The 17117-nt window shown below is 41.9% G+C and overlaps 1 protein-coding gene across 6 annotated transcripts in view; it reads left to right on the forward strand.

The window, feature by feature from the left end:
• The window catches only part of foxp2 (forkhead box P2), a 103880-nt gene that overhangs the window by 33718 nt on the left and 53045 nt on the right, over positions 1 to 17117 (forward strand). For 5 of the 6 annotated variants that reach the window (XM_042402903.1, XM_042402902.1, XM_042402904.1 and 2 more), the window contains one exon: positions 8930 to 9116. The exons of the other annotated variant lie outside the window; for it this stretch is intronic. In XM_042402903.1, coding sequence (XP_042258837.1) covers positions 8940 to 9116 — 177 coding nt within the window. In that variant the 5' untranslated portion in view covers positions 8930 to 8939. The remainder of the gene's footprint in view (positions 1 to 8929; positions 9117 to 17117) is intronic. 6 annotated transcript variants of the gene reach the window in all.

Below are 17117 nucleotides of genomic sequence, written 5' to 3' on the forward strand. Positions count from 1 at the left end.
CTTTGCTGTGTTTAATGGTTGTGTTTTATTGCCAGGCTGTGTCTCCTGCCTTCCCCGCTGGTCGTCCCACTGTGTAACCGTGCAGCCTTGGTCTGCGGGCTCTGTTAATCTGCTGCTTAATTAGTGCTGATGAATGGCTCAGTGTGTGTGCCCGTAAGTGTGTGTGCATCCGTACAAGTGAGTATGCGCGTGTGTGTGCACCGCCTTTGTGTTTGCGTGTCTGTATGAGCACGTGCACGTACGTGTGTGTATGTGTGTGTGTGTGTGTGTGTGTGAACTCAATTACTGTGGTATTTTCTGCTGCTGCACTAGTTGGTCGGTGTGTTTTGGTGATTTTCAGATGTTGCTGCCTGCTTGCTAAGCTAATCATTGTTCATTAAAAATCAAGAGGACAGAGATTCACCACTATGCTGGAAAAAAAAGGAGCACAGCCACTGTATAACCTTTCATAAGCTAATAACAATCAAATATTAATCAGTTGCAGACATGTGTTTTGAGAGGGCAAAGCTTTTACTTTAAGTTTGACTTATTTGTTTTTCTCCCATCTCTTGGTGCAGAAAAAAAAAAAATCCCAAACTCTTAAGAGCAGATGTTTAGTTTGAAGAGGAGAGAGGTCACAAGATTGATAATCGGTAAAGCACTAATTATCTTTATCAAAGGCAAGTGGGATAATTTGTTTACTTAAATATTGATGAGGGTGAGCAAGGCATGGTATTGGGCTATTGTGGGCATATTATTAACATTTCATAGGCCTTTGTGCAGGAATGCGAAAGGGACTCCTCTTCATAATTTAATACCCTAATGCATAATGAGCTATGTGATTAGTTCACATGGAGAATTGGCCAAACTCCATTTTGAAGGCAGATAATTTACATTGTTCTCCAGAGTCTGGCATATAATAGGTTCTTTAGCGCAATAAAATTAAATGCTACACATTTTATATTTCAGCTTACAAATCCCCCTGGCAATATCCAGTTTTGAGTCTTCTTTTTTTTGTTTTTTTTTTCTCTTTTTCCGAATCTGTCTCATGATGTTAAAAAAAGGGGGGGGGGGGGGGGGGAAAGAATTTTAAAATTGTTTAACTAAAACACATGTTACCTACATGTTTTATTTAGAATGCACACTGGCCAATTAACACTGTTCATTAGCAGAGCTGCGTTATTTGTTTTGAAAGTTTAACCAATCACTTTGTTATGCTAATTGTGATGTAATTTAATTTGAGTTCCCGTAATGATGATGCCGCTATTATCCACATAAATGATGCAGTTAAGCAGCACAGCCTCATTTGCATGTGCTTGAAGGGAGAGAGGCTGAAAGGAGCCGGCTCCCGTATCACTCTGCTTTAATTTTCCACCTCTGTTCACTCCTACCCTATGGGTCTTCCTGGCCTGTCGCTGGCTATTGATGATCAGCACTTTTATCTGAATTTTTTTTAATGACAAAGAGGCCTTTATTTGTCTGCTAACAGATTCCTCAAACTCCGGTGTAGAGAAATTAAATAATGGAAATATGAGACTATTAAAAAATGCAAATCATTATTTCTCAGTCGATGTATCAAACATGTGAACAATTGATTCGTATGCCCCCACCACACACACCTACACACAGATATACGCCCCTTACTTCTCATTTTCATTGCAAGGCTGCTTGGGAGGAGAGTGGCTTCTTGAATGTAACATTTCCATATCAAAGTGGTGCTTTGTTGGCAAGGTCTTAATTTTTTAAATCTGTTGATTCCATCAACATCTTTAGTTTGGGCATTATTTAGATGTGGAGTGAGTATTTGGGTGTGTTTTTTAAAACAGAGAGGTGCAGTGAAGCAGTCAGTCAGTACAAACTGTCAACCAGTCTCTGTATATTTTTGTAAAATCAATTTCTTAATCCTAAGAGGAGCAGGAGTGATCCTTTCTTCCGAGCAGTTTTAAAGTCCCCAACCGGGCATGGAGAAAGTGTGACTAAGCCAGTGTTAAAGACTGCCCATTATCTATTTTTTCATGGGTTAGACTTTGGTAATTTTCCTGTGGAAAGATTATTTTTTTCTCCTGACCAGTCCCCTCCTGTTATGCCCCTAATTGGTTACATAAATCTTGTCTGGTATGAATGAGGAATGTTGCGGTGTTGTCAACTGCAATCTTCACCCTTATTTACCAATTCATTAAGATCTATCGATGCAGGACTGCTGAGGGGGAATGACAACATAAATCAGAGCTGGAGACATAATGGCCCTAATCAACCAGAAATAACTGGAAACGTCACAATGAGCTATGTCTCTGTAGCTGTGCCGGCCGCGGCTGGCTCCCTGCGCCTGTCCGCTGGATCTGCCGCGCTTTCGAGAGGACCGGAGAGTCAGGCCATCCTCCGCTTTACAGCAACTGTCATTAGCTCCTCTGATTTTTCTTCTCCCCTCGACAAGAACACTGGACCAGTGTAAAGAATTTGTCCATTTTCTCCTTTTTTTTTTTTTTGTTTTCCAACTCTGGCTCCATGTCAAAGCAGCTCAGTCCTGATCGCTTTAGTTCAGGTACAAAGTAAAATGTGTCTTCTCTGAGTGGAATACTTCCACGCATGAGGTCTATAAATACAGTTAGGTCGGAAGTACCCTGCATTCACCGGCGCACCTCCTCTACTCTTGGTAAAGATGATTGGACGAGACAATGAGGTCTCCCCTCTTTATAGGTCAATTAGCCCTGATTAGGTGGGCCGAGTTAATTAATGCAATTGGCAAATATGCAAATGAGAGCCGACTGATCAGCTTTCGTCACTGTCTTGCTCACCCACAGCGGCGGGGCTGTCTCCTGCTTCAGCAGAATGAGGTGGCTGATGGGGAACATGTAAATGATATGGGACGAGCCTAAATGCAGGAGAAAACTAGTTTCTCTCCTCCTCTTTTTCTCTTTCTGTTAGGGGTGTGCTGCGCTACAGTAATATATTTAACAAGTCTGCATTTATTGCTCTAGCTGTGTTTTTTTTTTTGTTGTTGAGCAAAGGCAAATATAGAGATACATTTTCATCTTAAAATATTTCCCCCATTTTTTTACGAAATGATTCATTGTTGATTTAATTTAAATTTTTTTTTCTCTCTTTTTTTCCAGTAATTGGATAGCCATTGTACAATAACTATTTATCCATTGTCATATTTCACAGCTGGTTGTATTCATATAAAATGAATTTGTATTAACATAGTATCATGCACACTATTCATGAGTGCCTCTTGCATTTGATTCTAAGGAGACATTGTGCAGACCATACAATTGAACATGCACTTTACACTCTTTCCTCTGGTTTTCTTTGTCATTTTTTTTTTTTTTCCTCCTCTGTACTCCACAAACACTGACTCTGACACACACTCACACTCCATTCAGGGACACTTACACACTGTGGCAAATAGTCTGTCTTTTATCTTATTCTGCCTCATCTCCTTATTGTAAATAGAAGAGAATTAAGTTCTGAACATTCTTGACTGAATGTCTCCTATCACAGAACTACAATTTATTGTCAGCTCAAATGAAGAATTGAAATATGACTGAGGTTTTCTCAATGTAGGGCTCATTGGACAGGAGATAACCACATTTGATTCTGTTGCTTTGAATAATGTTAATCCTGAAAAAAAAGCAAAGTCCATTATTCATATTCATCTCTTTTCATTTGGCCCCACTCCTGATTTTGTAAATATGATTTCTTCAGCCCCCTTTTTTCCAAAGCAATCTTTATTCACCGGTGAAGCACTTTTGAAATTCCTCTATCTGAGAGCAGAAACCATTACCATACACAGGTTTATAAGAAGTAGTCATTAATGCTCTTTTATGGTGGCCCTTTAGTGCCAAAAAGGAAGCTTTTAATTCTAAGGCATGGCAGCCTGGCTTGCTTTACTTAATCCGGAGGACTGGGTTTTGTCGAACGTAGCTTTCCAAGTGGTCGTTTTTCCGACTCCAAACTCACTGCTTGAAGCTGACGCCTGTAATAAACTGCTTGTGGTGTCTCTGGGCTGTGACAACTCGCTACCAGGAAAAAATTACAGTACACACCCAAATACAAACAAACATATGATCATGATCAAGGATTTGTTAAAGGCGTACATTTATGCTAAGCCTTGAATAAATGTATGTAAGGCCTTCTGATTAAGTAATTTAAAACTTTTTTTTGCTCTCCATGATTTGGTCTGAGATTAGATTTATCATTTTAAAATGCAGTGGTTTTAGCACCGTTTTTTTTTTTTTTTTTTTTTTTTTAGTCAGCACATATGTGGCATTTTGATTTATTAAGCAATCTGAAGTATTGAATATGTGAGCCCTTGCCCTTGCCCAGTTACTTCTTTATTTTGTATGCATAGTAACTTATGGCAATGATGAATTAATTTCACTCAAGCACAGAATCTGTGATTATTTTAAATGGTAACCATATCTCGACTTGATCAGAGAGCTGTGAGGAGTCAGCAGACTGTGAAATGTAATTTCTATTATTTTTTTTTTATTTGGATCTTACAAACCAAAAGAATTCCAGCCAGCCACCTGAAATGTGAACTGATAATGAACGGACGTCTGGGATCACAGATTTACCGTTCTTTTTTTTTTTTTTTTTTCCCCTTTCTTCCTTTTTTGTCATCCTAATGAAAATATTTTTTGCAACTCATGCATATAAAATGAGGGAATGGATCAGTGTTCTAGATAGAGACACAGTGGAGAACATCACATTGAAAATGGATAGCCCAGAGACTGTGAACGGACCAGTGTCAAGCCCATTGTGTGTTAACAACGTAATGTGTGTGTGTGTGTGTGTGCGTATGTGTGTGTATATGTGTGTGTTAAATTCCCCAGTGTTCCCCAGACAGTGTTAGAGCACAGCAGAAAGCTGTGTATTCCCACTAGATGGATGGCCAGTGTCATAGTGTGTGTTTACTGCACATGATAGAGCGGGAGACAGGCCAGGTAATGAGGCTACATTAAGGGCTTTTAGAGCTCGCAAACAAAGATGGAGGGCTGCTTCTTTCCCCTTTAATGATAGGTGTGTGTTTGGTGTGTATGTGCGAAAGAGAGAGAGTGTGTGTGTGTGTGTGCGTGTGAGGCAATGAAAGGCTCAATTCGCTTTACACCTTTGTTGTGTCACTTATTGGAAGAAAGAGGAGAAATTCTCCCAATCTCGGGGCTAAATGCGTCGTCAGGACCCTTTCTCAGATTGCGTACCTGATGGAAGAGACAGATTTGCGTAAGTGCAAGATTCGAGAGTAAATATTTGCTCGAGCTGAAGAGGGATAGCAAGCATGGGTATGGTTGCACAAGGAATGAGACAAAAGCTGGAGTTGGTCTGAAGCTTTACAAATAAAGTGTGTGTCTATCTTTGCTTCATCAGGAAATGCCTTTCTTTCTTTTGAGCCTCCACCTCAATAGAAATGTTGGAGCCATCAGCGATTGACAGTAAATTCAGAGAACATCGAGTTATCTGCGTCTCTCACTATCTTCCCACCAACCCACAACCTAAACACTGAGTGTCACTATCATTTCCCTTCCCAAAGCTATACATCTACAGAATTACCAGTGTTTTACCAGGGCAATAACAGCCCTCCTCTCTATTTCCGATCATGATAATAAGTGGTCTAGGTTCTCCCTCATTGGAAGATTATGGCTTGAGGAAATAGCATCAAATGGCGGGTGTGTTGAAATGCAGGACACCGGCAATTTATGGGATGTCAAACACACGTGCGGGCAAGCCGGCAGCCTCACTCATGCGGCATTAAAGCAGCCTGCACAGCAGCAGACCCCACTCGATATTGTAGCTGGGGGTGGTGTGGCTTCCTTCTGAACCCGGTTGGTTTAGGACAGGCTGAGCCAGGGTCAGGGCTGGTACCCCTCAGGGAGAGGGTACAGCACATAGAAGACCTGCGGTTGACACACACATACAAACACACACACACACACTCAAATGCAGATACACGCATGCAGTCACACCCTCAGGTGCCGAATATTGTCGCTATCTGTCTCTCTTGAATATTGTGTGTATATGTGTGTGTGTGTGTGTGTGTGTGTATGTATATGTGTGTCTCTATCTGTGACAGTTCCATCACCCCCACAGTCAGATCCGCAGCTCGGTAGCCTGCTCATCATTGCAGCCTGGCTGTGTTTCTAATTGACATTCTAATTGGCAGATTTGAATGCCGCCTTTAGATGGCTAATTAATTTATCTCACCGCTGTCATTAAGGTTAAAGCACCATCTGATCTCTACGAATATACTTTGCATATATCTGCATTATCATTATGTTGCAGTTAGACATATTGCATAGATTTCATTTTGGAGGAGGGAGGGAAAATTATAGTACTGAGATTTAGCCAGGCACCGGGCCTGCATTGTTTGTGTGTTAAATCCAAATTGTGCTCCTGATTTTTTTTCAGGCTATAAGGTCTGATTTTTTTTTTTTTTTTTTGCCCTTTTCTGTTTTTATATTAATATTTTATATGTCAGTAATGACATGTAAGCACATTAAAAGCAAATTTCATTGGTCTGTTAATATCAAAGTAGCAATTTTCCTTGGACTTCCGCAGTAGTTTGCATTGCATTCAGATGTTATTAAAAATCCTTATTTCTTTGTCTCATATATCTTCAAGTTTTCTGAACATCCGTCGCCGGTCCAAGAAAGACAGCAGAAAAAAAAAAAAAAGAGATCCAGGCTCCATTAGAATGTTCATAAAATCGTAGTAAAGGCAATCAGACAGTCTTTCTCTGAATATTTTAAACATTGGGCATGTAAAATTTATGCCTAATTTGAATACTTATTAGCCGGCTGATCTCGGCTGCAGCCTTGAGTTTCTTATGCTCAGATTCATCACCGGATTGGATGTCACATTGTGCCAGTCCCCCCCCCCCCACCCCTCCCACCCCCCTCCACCCCCACCTCCACCTCCACCTTCCTCCCTCCCACTCACTCTCCTTTTCTCTCTCTTTCACTCTCTTATTCTTTTTCCTCTGTCTCTCTCTCTTTGTCACCCCTCCCTCTCTTTCTCTCTCTCTTTATTTCTGCGTGTCTCTCTCCATCAGTAGTGAGCGGTGCGGTGTTAAACAGGGGCCTGTTTGTTCACAAGCACGCCTTGTCCTGGCCTCTTCCCTATTTACTTGTGTCCCAGGCAGCTGTCGCCCTGCTCTGTGTAACAGCTCAGCCCTGTTTGTTCTTTCTGCCTGGATCCTGTTTATCCTGGCTGTGGACATCCTTTAAGGCCTGTCCTGTATCTGCCCCTCATCAAATACACACACACACACACATACACACAAGCACACACAAACAGTGAAGGACATGCACATACTTCTATTAAAACAGTATTTACTGGGCCAAAGAATACACAAAGTGCCAATGTGAGCTGGGCACAAATGCACACACAAATACACACAGTATTAATCATCATTCATCCCACTTTATTTGCATACATGTGGATTATCAGGCGCTAGATTAAAAAGGTTAGGCTGTAAAATCTGTAAAAATGTGTGTATTTTTAAAGTGAAAGAGGCAAAACTACAGTTGAAATAGGAATTGAAATAATGTCGTGTGAAACAGATTTTAGGAGTTGTTTCAGTGTTTCTAAAATGTAAAATATTAATTGTTCTAATTTTATCAAATCTCAACGCGCAGTATCAAAAACAGTTGTTTTCCAAATAGAGACAGCACATAGTCCATAATTCTGGCGTCCATTTAGAGTTGCCGTTTGTTGGGTCTGAATGTCTTTTATTTATTGTGAGAATGTGGAGTGATGTTGGTGGGGCTCCTCTCTGCCCCAGTGAAGGTACAGAGCATTAAATGCAGGGGAAAATGATAAAACATTTATTACTGGAGAGAGAGGAGGTAATATGCATAATTTATGCTGTTTTTAGCACAATCATTAGTGATATTCGTGATAGATTTTTTTTACCCTTTCTTCCCTCGTTTCTTCCCTCTCTTTCACCAGTTTTCTGTATCTAATAGATGCTGACAGAATTAATAAATCTTATATTTATTTATTGCTGTTCAAAAATTGTCTTGTATCTACCACAAAAACTTTGATAGCTCAACATCTGGTTTAATGCTTTGTTTTGTAAAAAAAAAAAAAAAAAAAAGAAAGAAAGTCACAAAATAAATGAATATATGAGGTTTGATTAAAGAAGAGGGGGGGGGGGAAAAAGGAATCAAGCCAATAAATGACATATGAGCGTCCTTCCTCTATGGAAGCCTGCAAGGCAGATTTTATTTAGCCACAGCAAAGATGACAAACCCATTATAGTGTTCATCACCAGCCTGCACCATGTGATTTGGTGCCTCCTCCTCCTCCTCCTCCTCCTCCTCCTCCTCCTCCTCCTTCTCCCCGCCACCAAATTTTAATTTTGCATGATTAGCTTTGCGTCATTAGGCAACTTCATTCAGATGTGACACACACCAAAAATCTGACAGCTTCAAGACGGAAAATATTTTAGGAGTGCCTGTGCTTCTGTTTTTCTGTCTGTGGTGCCTGGCAGTTGCAAAGTGTGGAGATATTAAGAATTATGTATATATTAATTTGTGAATTTGTTCAAGCATATTTTTGTCTTTTTTTTTCCTACAAATGTATTTTTATTTTTAAAAAAAAAAGCAATTATAATACAACTTTCTTTCTAAAAGCTTTGATTTATGCCTAAATTTTAGTGGATAAAAATGTTTGCCACATTTAGATACCCCTCCCATTTCAAATAGCACCAGGACGTGCATCTCTTTGTATTGCTTCATTTACACAATGAATGCATAATTGCTCCTCCTGCATCCCCCCCCCTCTCTTCTCTTTTCCCCCCTCCCTCTTCTTTAAATGCTTTAATTTGCAGAGGGGGACTGAGGGCTTGATAATGGAAGCGAAAAAAAAAAAAAAAAAAAAAAAATAGGAGGGAAAAAGGGGGGAATTGTAACAAGAAGAGCCCTAACCGGTGCCTCTTAATCACTTCTAGGTTTTAAATCATGATGATGCAGGAGTCGGCCACAGAGACAATAAGCAACAGTTCAATGAGTCAAAATGGAATGAGCACCCTAAGCAGCAGCCAATTAGAGGCTGGCAGTAGAGATGGGAGATCAAGCGCTGGTGACACAAGCAGCGAAGTAAGCACAGTCGAGCTGCTGCATCTGCAACAACAGCAGGTAAGTTGTGTTTCTCCCCCGTCTCGTCTCTCTGCCGCTCTCCCTCTCTCACTCTGTTTTCCCCTCGCTCTCCCACTCTGCTCTGTTCTTCTCTCTTCTCAGGCAGCGCTGGGGTTTTTCTACATAGGCAGGATGCACAGATATATTTTATGTTGTATATTTTCGGGGAGCTTTTTTGTGTTTTTTTTAGTACATGAAAAAAAATATTGTTTATAAAAATCGTCTGTTTGCGGGTGTTGGTAAATTTTCTTGATAGTTTGTTGTGTTGACAGCATGTTTTGCCTGAAGCCTTTACTGCAGTGATAAAAAATGTGTCACGTTGACTTATTTAGTTGGTTGTAGATTTTATTGTGTTTTCCTCTTTGGTATTTGAATTTGTACATTAGAGAGCTTGTTGCAGCCATGTGAGGCCATGTGAGAAAGTCAGAGAGTGTGTGTGTATGTGAGTGAGTGTGTGTGAGAGAGAGTGCACGAGAGAGAGAGAGAGAGAGAGAGAGAAAGACACAGAAAGGGAAAGAATGTGTGTGTTAGAGCATCGTACGGACCAGTCTGGGTAGTGTGTGTGTGTGTGCGTGTGTGTGTGTGTGTGTGTGTGTGTCATGGCAGCGCTGTATCCACCAGAGGGCCTCCTAACTCGGCAGTAGTTGGAGGCTCACACACAGATTCAGACGCTCTAACCACAGACCCAACAGCAGCAGACAAACCTTTGACCAGGATACTTTTTTGAAAGACTAATTTGCATGAAGTCTCTCTGTCTCACTTCCCCTCATTTAGAAAATGATTTAGATTTTTTTAACCCACACTTAGAGCTCATTTCCTCTCTCTGTCATAGCAACTTCAGAACTGATTTGATAGTATTGCTCCGTCCTTTTGGTTATTTATTGTATTGATTTAACTGAGTTGTTTCGGCTGGAGGCACCACTAACTAATCCCATTTGAAGTTCCATTTTTGGTAACTTTTTAAAAATCTGTTTTTCATTGTACTGTTGCTATTCATCTCAGTCAGAGCAAGTTGAGGGTGAATGGACTGCGGGGGAGGAGGGGGGGGGGGGGAGTTGTGTGGGAGGTGGTGGTTGGGGGGCAGGAGTTGTGAAAGTCAGGCGCCAGCGGAGTAAAGGAGTCAAGTGTCTCTCGTGTCTTTTCACGGTGAATGATGGCTTTGACAGTTCGCCAAAAGAGCAGTGGGAGACGAGGTCGGAGGGCCATGCTTTGGGGTGGATGGGGGACAACGCCGCGGGTTTGTAATGATGCGTGCTGTCCTTTTGGCTTGATGGGAATTTTCATGCAAGCGTGTATTAGTGCGTGTGTGTATTTTTGGAGGCAGCTGAAGCCCTGTGGTTAGTTCGGTCGGGGCAATAGATGCCAATGTGTTTCTGTGTGTCTGCATCTGTGTATGTGTGCAGAGGGGGTTGGGGGTGGTGGTGGTGGGGGGGGGGGGTTCAGCGTGGCAAAGTGAAGCATGTCCTGCAGCGCCCCCCTCCACCACCCCCCTCATCACTTCTTCCATTCATCCCCCCCATACCCCATCCCATCACCCCATCCTCTATCCACAACACAACCCCAGTGGTCCTGCTGGTGGCTGCAGCGGCATCAAAGCACTGTGGCCTCACACCCCATTTATCAACACTCTGCCACTCTTTCTATACACACACACACCTGATTGGGGTCAGTTCTCTCCCTCTCTCAGTCACTCTTTTACATTTGAAGGTGTTGGACTGGCTTCTATCTGCGTTGATACTCCCTGCAGATAGAGGATAAGATAGAAGGAGATAGAGAGTAAGGTGTAAAGAAACTCTTGTACCATTGGACCCCACTTTAATGCATTAGGTTGCACTAGTGAGCATGCACATGACGGATGTCTTTGAGAGGATTTTTAGCATTTTCATTTTATATTTTATTTTAGTAATTTTCAGAGCAATTAAAAAATAAAAAAAAGGAATAGTTGTAAATTTTCTGATAAATGTGACTTTTATTTAGATTAAAAATTCTTAGATCTCATTGATATATTTAGACATATAACATACATTACAAAGTCTTATTAACACTTGAGTAAAGTGTGTGTAAATGTAAACTCAGTAAGTCATCTGTGAAGCTGTGTCGTTAGAAAAAGGCCATAGCACTGAAAGAGAAGAGCGACGTAAGCATAAAGTGTCTAGTTAAATCTCTGAGATGGACGGACGGCTAAGAACCCGTGGTGGTGGTGGTGGTGTGTGGGTGGGTGAAGTTGGAGAGGAGGCGGGGGGGGGGGGGGGGGGGGGTGTATGACAGTGTGCGCCTTGTAAAGAGGCCAGTCCATGCCTTCTCCCAACCCAGAGACAGACACATTGAAATGAGCAGTCTAGCTAACAGGTCTCTGGAGGCTTTTTAAAACAGGGGCCCTGTGCTGTTAACTTCACACACACTTCCTGTGGCGCGCTCACACTGCATCTCTTCGAAGGTCCAAGGGAGAAGACGAAAGATGGAGGATTTTTTTTCTAAATTATTTTTATACATTTGTTAGCACAGAGCAGCAGTGTTTTGTAGTTGTCAGTGTGTTGAAGATGGTGGTTTTGATGTCGGCAGGTGTGTATAGGTGACTGACAGCTTACATGTGTGTGTATGAAGCATGCATTTGCATGGTCAAACATGCGTGCGTCCATGCTTGCATTTTTTTTTTTTTTTCGCACCTGTGTGCAGCTAAAAAATTCCAGTCCACGTCTGCTCTGAGTCCATTTTGAAGGAAGGCTGTTGGGTGTAATTTTCCACCCATATTTGGAATGACATTGAGTGGTCCAGTGGGTATAGAAGCTCCGGTCTCTCATCACGCTGCTGGGGGGATGATTAATAATAAGCACTGATGAATTCTCCACTGTCCCTGTGGGTTCTGCCATTACCTAGCAGCTCCAAAATACCACCTGCAGCTATAATTAGAAAAGCAGCATCTTAAGGTCTCTTCGCCTTAGATTCGGCCAAAGGCTTATAGGACATAGATCAAGACTAAGTTACACAGGAGTGATTTTTCCATATTCAAATATTTATATTTGAGTTTTTTCCCCCTAACAAAACAAATGAAGTAAGATTTTTAAAAGCATTCACTTGTTTTATTTCGTTATAAATCCTGCACATTTTTTTTTTAGATTTATATTTTTATACTTGTTTATACAGGTCGTTCTTTTCAATGTGAAACTCACACTCAGTAATCCTTGTATCTAAATAATAACCATTGTGTCACAATTGAATTTCCAGCCCCTAATTTCTGTCAGGGTTTCATCACCCCATTCCCAAGGTTGTCTAAATAGACCTAATTTGATTTGAGATCACAGATTAGATACCAACTGTATCTGATTGCAATTTGCCAGCTGCAGATATGTATCAGAGCAAATGATGAATGTTGCACAGCCCTAATTACTATGCAAAATGATCACTATAAAAGCTCCCTTGTTGAAAAAAGAGCAAAAAAAAATGTGCTGAGCTCATAGTATTAATCAATTTATCATTGGCCACAGAGAGTCTTATGTTTTAATACTACTGTGTGCTGCTATGTATGTACATGCGAGACATGCATTGATCTTTGGATCTATACCATAATGTCCCATAATGAGCCTGTTAGTTGATTACAGTGGTCTGTAGACTTAATCCTGCCAGGGTTATCAGCGGGATTGATGAGCCAATACTCAGGTCTACTGCCCCCTCCAAATAGGCTCACAACTGTATTGATATTCAGAGCAAAATGGGGGCTCTGGCTTATGTACTGTAGTGGGGTCAGTCTTTTTAACCAATAACCAGAGACCTCTGGGTAGCTGTGGGGACAACCTTCTGTCACTACAGCCTGCTACTTCATCCAGATGACTGACTAAATAAACTCAATGGGACAATATTGGCTTCAAATATAAAAAATCAAACATTTTATTTTCTCAGCTGTTTATTTATTAATGTTATTTCACTAAACCAGTCTTCTTACACAAAAACGCAGTTTACAAGAGATAGTGGCAAGACTCTACATGTTGGTAAACTGGTTAGGTATGCTTTTTAGTGTTTTCCTGAGGTACATGATGCAACAAAATGCAAACTGTCCAACCCTATTTAAATGACTGCAGCATTTTGACATAAATTACAATAAGTGCGCCAAGGTGCCATCTTACTTCTAGGCTACCCCTGTCGTTACACAAGAGCTAGGCAGTGGTCCAACTTGAGAGTGACAGCAATTAACCTGCCTTCCTAGCTGTTTAGCTGGGGGAAATAGAAGGGATGAGAAATCTGACAGCAAGTGATGGGTAATATTTAGGGTTTAGGGGCAAATGAAATTCTCCCCAAAATGAAAGTCATTAGGGAGAAAGTTACCCCACAGACAAAGGACAAAATGATGTGTGTGTGTGTGTGTGTGTGTATGTGTGTGTGCACGTGCGCCTGCTCGTTTAGCATGTGACATGTGCACTCACCTTCCTCTTATTACAACTCAAGTTTGTTGTTTAGTGCAGGTAAATACTCACTCTCTCTAAAATACTGACACACAATGTTCACCTACCATCACCTCTCACAAACACGCCTCAAGCATCTTTCTCTCTCTGCCCTTCACCTGCCTCTCTGTCTTTCTCTCCATACCATATTTGTGCCCACACACACACACACACACACACACACCCACACCCACTCACATGTACCTAAGATGCAAATCTGGGCTTTGCCCTTGAGCATAATTTAAAGGCCTAATCACCCAGACTGTCCCTTTGGATGGAAAAGGGAAGGAGGGAGGGAGGGAGGATGGTGTCTCTCATTTGCACCCTTACACAAAGAAGCTCATTAGGTTTATCTTTCAGGCCTGAGATTGCTCCACTCAACTGTGTAAATAAGACACTGGCCCTGGCCTGGTGCATCAATCACCTCTCAGGACAGGAGAAAGACCTCTGCTGAAATATGTACAATTTCATAAAGGAGGCTTTTGTTAACCATCATCATCTGTGTGAAGATAAGGCTTTTTTTCTGTAAAGGCTAGAGAAGCATTAGGACAGCAGAATGTACTGTATGTCTTTGTAAAATTATTTCCCCTTTCAGTGAATAGACAGCTCTTGCCCGGAAATCTTTGTGTCTGACTTATTTACAATGAAAGCCATCTTTCTTTTTATTTCAAGACTGGCTATCGGCAGTCAGTCCCTACAGACTAGTACATACAGGCCTGTGACATATAGGCCTGTAGTTTCCCCCTTCGCGATGACACTAAAGATATAGGGTGTGAATGACAGCATAGCTACTGTTTGCTCACCCTTCCCCAGACAAAACACAGTATTATTCTATTATCTATCCAGCCGCCACCTCTTCCTCCTCGTCTCCCTCTGTCTCCCCCTCTCTCTCTCTTTTTTTCCCCCCTCCGTCTCATTCTTCAGCTCCTTGAAACCTGGGCTGTCCATCTATGTTTAAGACACATTACATGTGGCCTCCTGGAATTTACAGTGGCGCTCTCCCAGTAACTCCATTTCGCGCAGGAGTCCCCTGAGAGCACGGCGAAATGTCAAGCTGCAAGACTTGAAAGAGAGACGAGGAGAAAGGGACAGTAAGGGGGAGGGAGGGAGAGGGGGGTGGTGGTGGTGGAGGAATCGAGAAGAGAGCGTGAGAGAGATAGACGTGGAGAGACAGAGTGAAATCTGCTGGAAATAAACATTTATGGGTATTTTATGCTCTAGCAGTCGGGAGCTACGGTGAAGGCAGAGCGGACAGCGGGTCAAAGGGCAGCACAGGTAGAACTAGAAAGATCATAGTGTGTGTGTGTGTGTGTGTGTGTGTGTGTTAGCTTGTTTGTGAGATCAATGCCACAGCGCTTACTTGAAAAGCTTTTCTTGCTTACAAAAAGTCAAATAAAAAGTGAAACAGAAACCACATGCATATTAACATTTTCAAATTCAATGGTAAATGCATTGAATGGAAGCCAGTTGATATAACTATCAACTATAACAATCTAGGTTAGGCCTTTTGTTTGACCTGACACTTTTTTTTTTCCTGTGTAGCACATTAGCCCAGTGATAAATGAACAGGGCCAGGGTTAACCACCTCAGTGTAAATAAGAGGCAGCCACTCAGTAGCACATACTATAGCCAATAGTCCTGCAGTCTCTTGCCAACCTAGTGCAGGCCAGGATCAATGGCCACTTCACAACTCATTTCCTTTTACGCCTCCCTAACTGCCCCGCTCCAGCTCTGGGAAATAAATGGCACTGGATCTATAAGTCCACTCACACAAGCACAAACACATATACAGGCATGCATACACATTCACACATACTCTGAGGGGACTGAGCAATTGTTTTCAGCTCAATACCCTCCACAATAATTTATTTGCAAACTGCCTTGGTGTTGAATGGTGTATCATCTTTCGTGGCCTCACAATCGAAAACAGGCATTCTGTCATTGTTTGTTGCCACTCCCCTGTCGTTGGCTTAAACAGAGTACCAGCCGTTAATATGGTGGGTTGGAGTGTTACTGTCACACACAGCCTGAATATATCCATGTAAATGGCTCTGTTTTCCTGTAATGTGGAGTTAACGGGAGGATCGAGAAAAACACGTGCGGCGGTGTGCCTTCCGATGCATACAAGGTAACGCATTGCTGCCTGCTTTTCTGTAAATGATCCCCCCCCTCCCCTACCCTCCCCCCCAAAAAAGGCAAGTGGCTTATAGTCATTTGATAGGCCACGACACCGCTATCCATTTAACAGAGCTTAAAAATCCTACATATGCATATGCCGGGGTGTCTTAAGCTGACAACCAAAAGACAGGATTTGCTAGAAGGCAGCTTTGGAGTGTTGTGAATTTAACAAGCATGTCTAGTATTACAGTTCCTCTCCGCTTTAGCCATGAATAGTAACAAATCAGACTCTGAAACGCATGCCCAATGGTTTGTTGTGTATACCCCCCTCCCCTTCTCTAACTAATATTAAAATGACTTCAAATCTGGTTAAGAAGATGACTAGCAAGAAGTAGTAGCATCTTTAATGTCACTGGTGCTCTCTTTCTCTAATGCATCCAGAATCTCAGCTCACATATTCCAGGTATCATCTTTTTTTTTTTTTTTTGCACTTGTTAACACTCTCTACTGCTCCGATTACCTTCATCCCTGACCCATTTTTGAATATATGAATGGCTCTGTCCTTCTCTCAAGTTGTTTGTAGTTGTAATGCTACCAGGCTGCAAGGGGAGATGCTCTTTACGCATTGCCTCCAAACACTGTATACATATGTAAGAGAGCCAGCCGGGGCTCTCAGCCCTCTCCTCTTCACAGCTTTTCATACAAATGCAGTAAATAAGCTCAGGCCGTGGGGAATTGAAGGCTCCAAACAGACGAACTGACTGACATGTTACTTAGCGCTGGCTTTGGCTCTCTTCACTGCAGGCTTTTGAGCTGAAGCTGCTGGGTTTTATAGAGCATCAGCCAATGTCAGGTCCTCCCTTTGCTGTCAAGGTGGACTGACATCTGTATCATTTTAGAACTGTAAAATAATAACAGCCATATTGTTGGCTATATTTTTTAAATTCGGGGCAAATTGAGAGGAAATAGTTTGGCATACATTAAGTCTATAGAGTTGATTTATGGAACAAACTCCATTTATAATCAAGTCATTTGGAAGGGGAAACTGAAAATTTGTTTAGGGCAGATACAGCGAATACTGTAGCCAGAGGTTAATGATGGAAGTCAGCCTAGGAATCCACCGCAGCAGAGATAGACAAGCCTGCCTCTCTCCAGCCTATGTTCCCCTCCCAAACAGCCTGCCATTTCTCATCAAGACTTAACCACTGCTTATTTACCCACACTGGGGGACTTAACTCGCACGAATTGATCAGTGATAGCACTGGAAAGCTGCTTGTTCCACCCTGATAAAAGTGACGCCCATGAGCATATGCAGAACATGCTTTGTGGGCTAGGCGCAGCACTTCAAGCTTGACTAGACACTAAGCTGATATTGGTTTCACGCTTGAGTCCATGGTACAAAATCTTCCAATGGAAACCCAGAGATTTGATTGTTTCTGCATATGCA

This window comes from Thunnus maccoyii, chromosome 23, assembly GCF_910596095.1.
Source record: "Thunnus maccoyii chromosome 23, fThuMac1.1, whole genome shotgun sequence".
In the NCBI taxonomy this organism is placed as follows: domain Eukaryota; kingdom Metazoa; phylum Chordata; class Actinopteri; order Scombriformes; family Scombridae; genus Thunnus; species Thunnus maccoyii.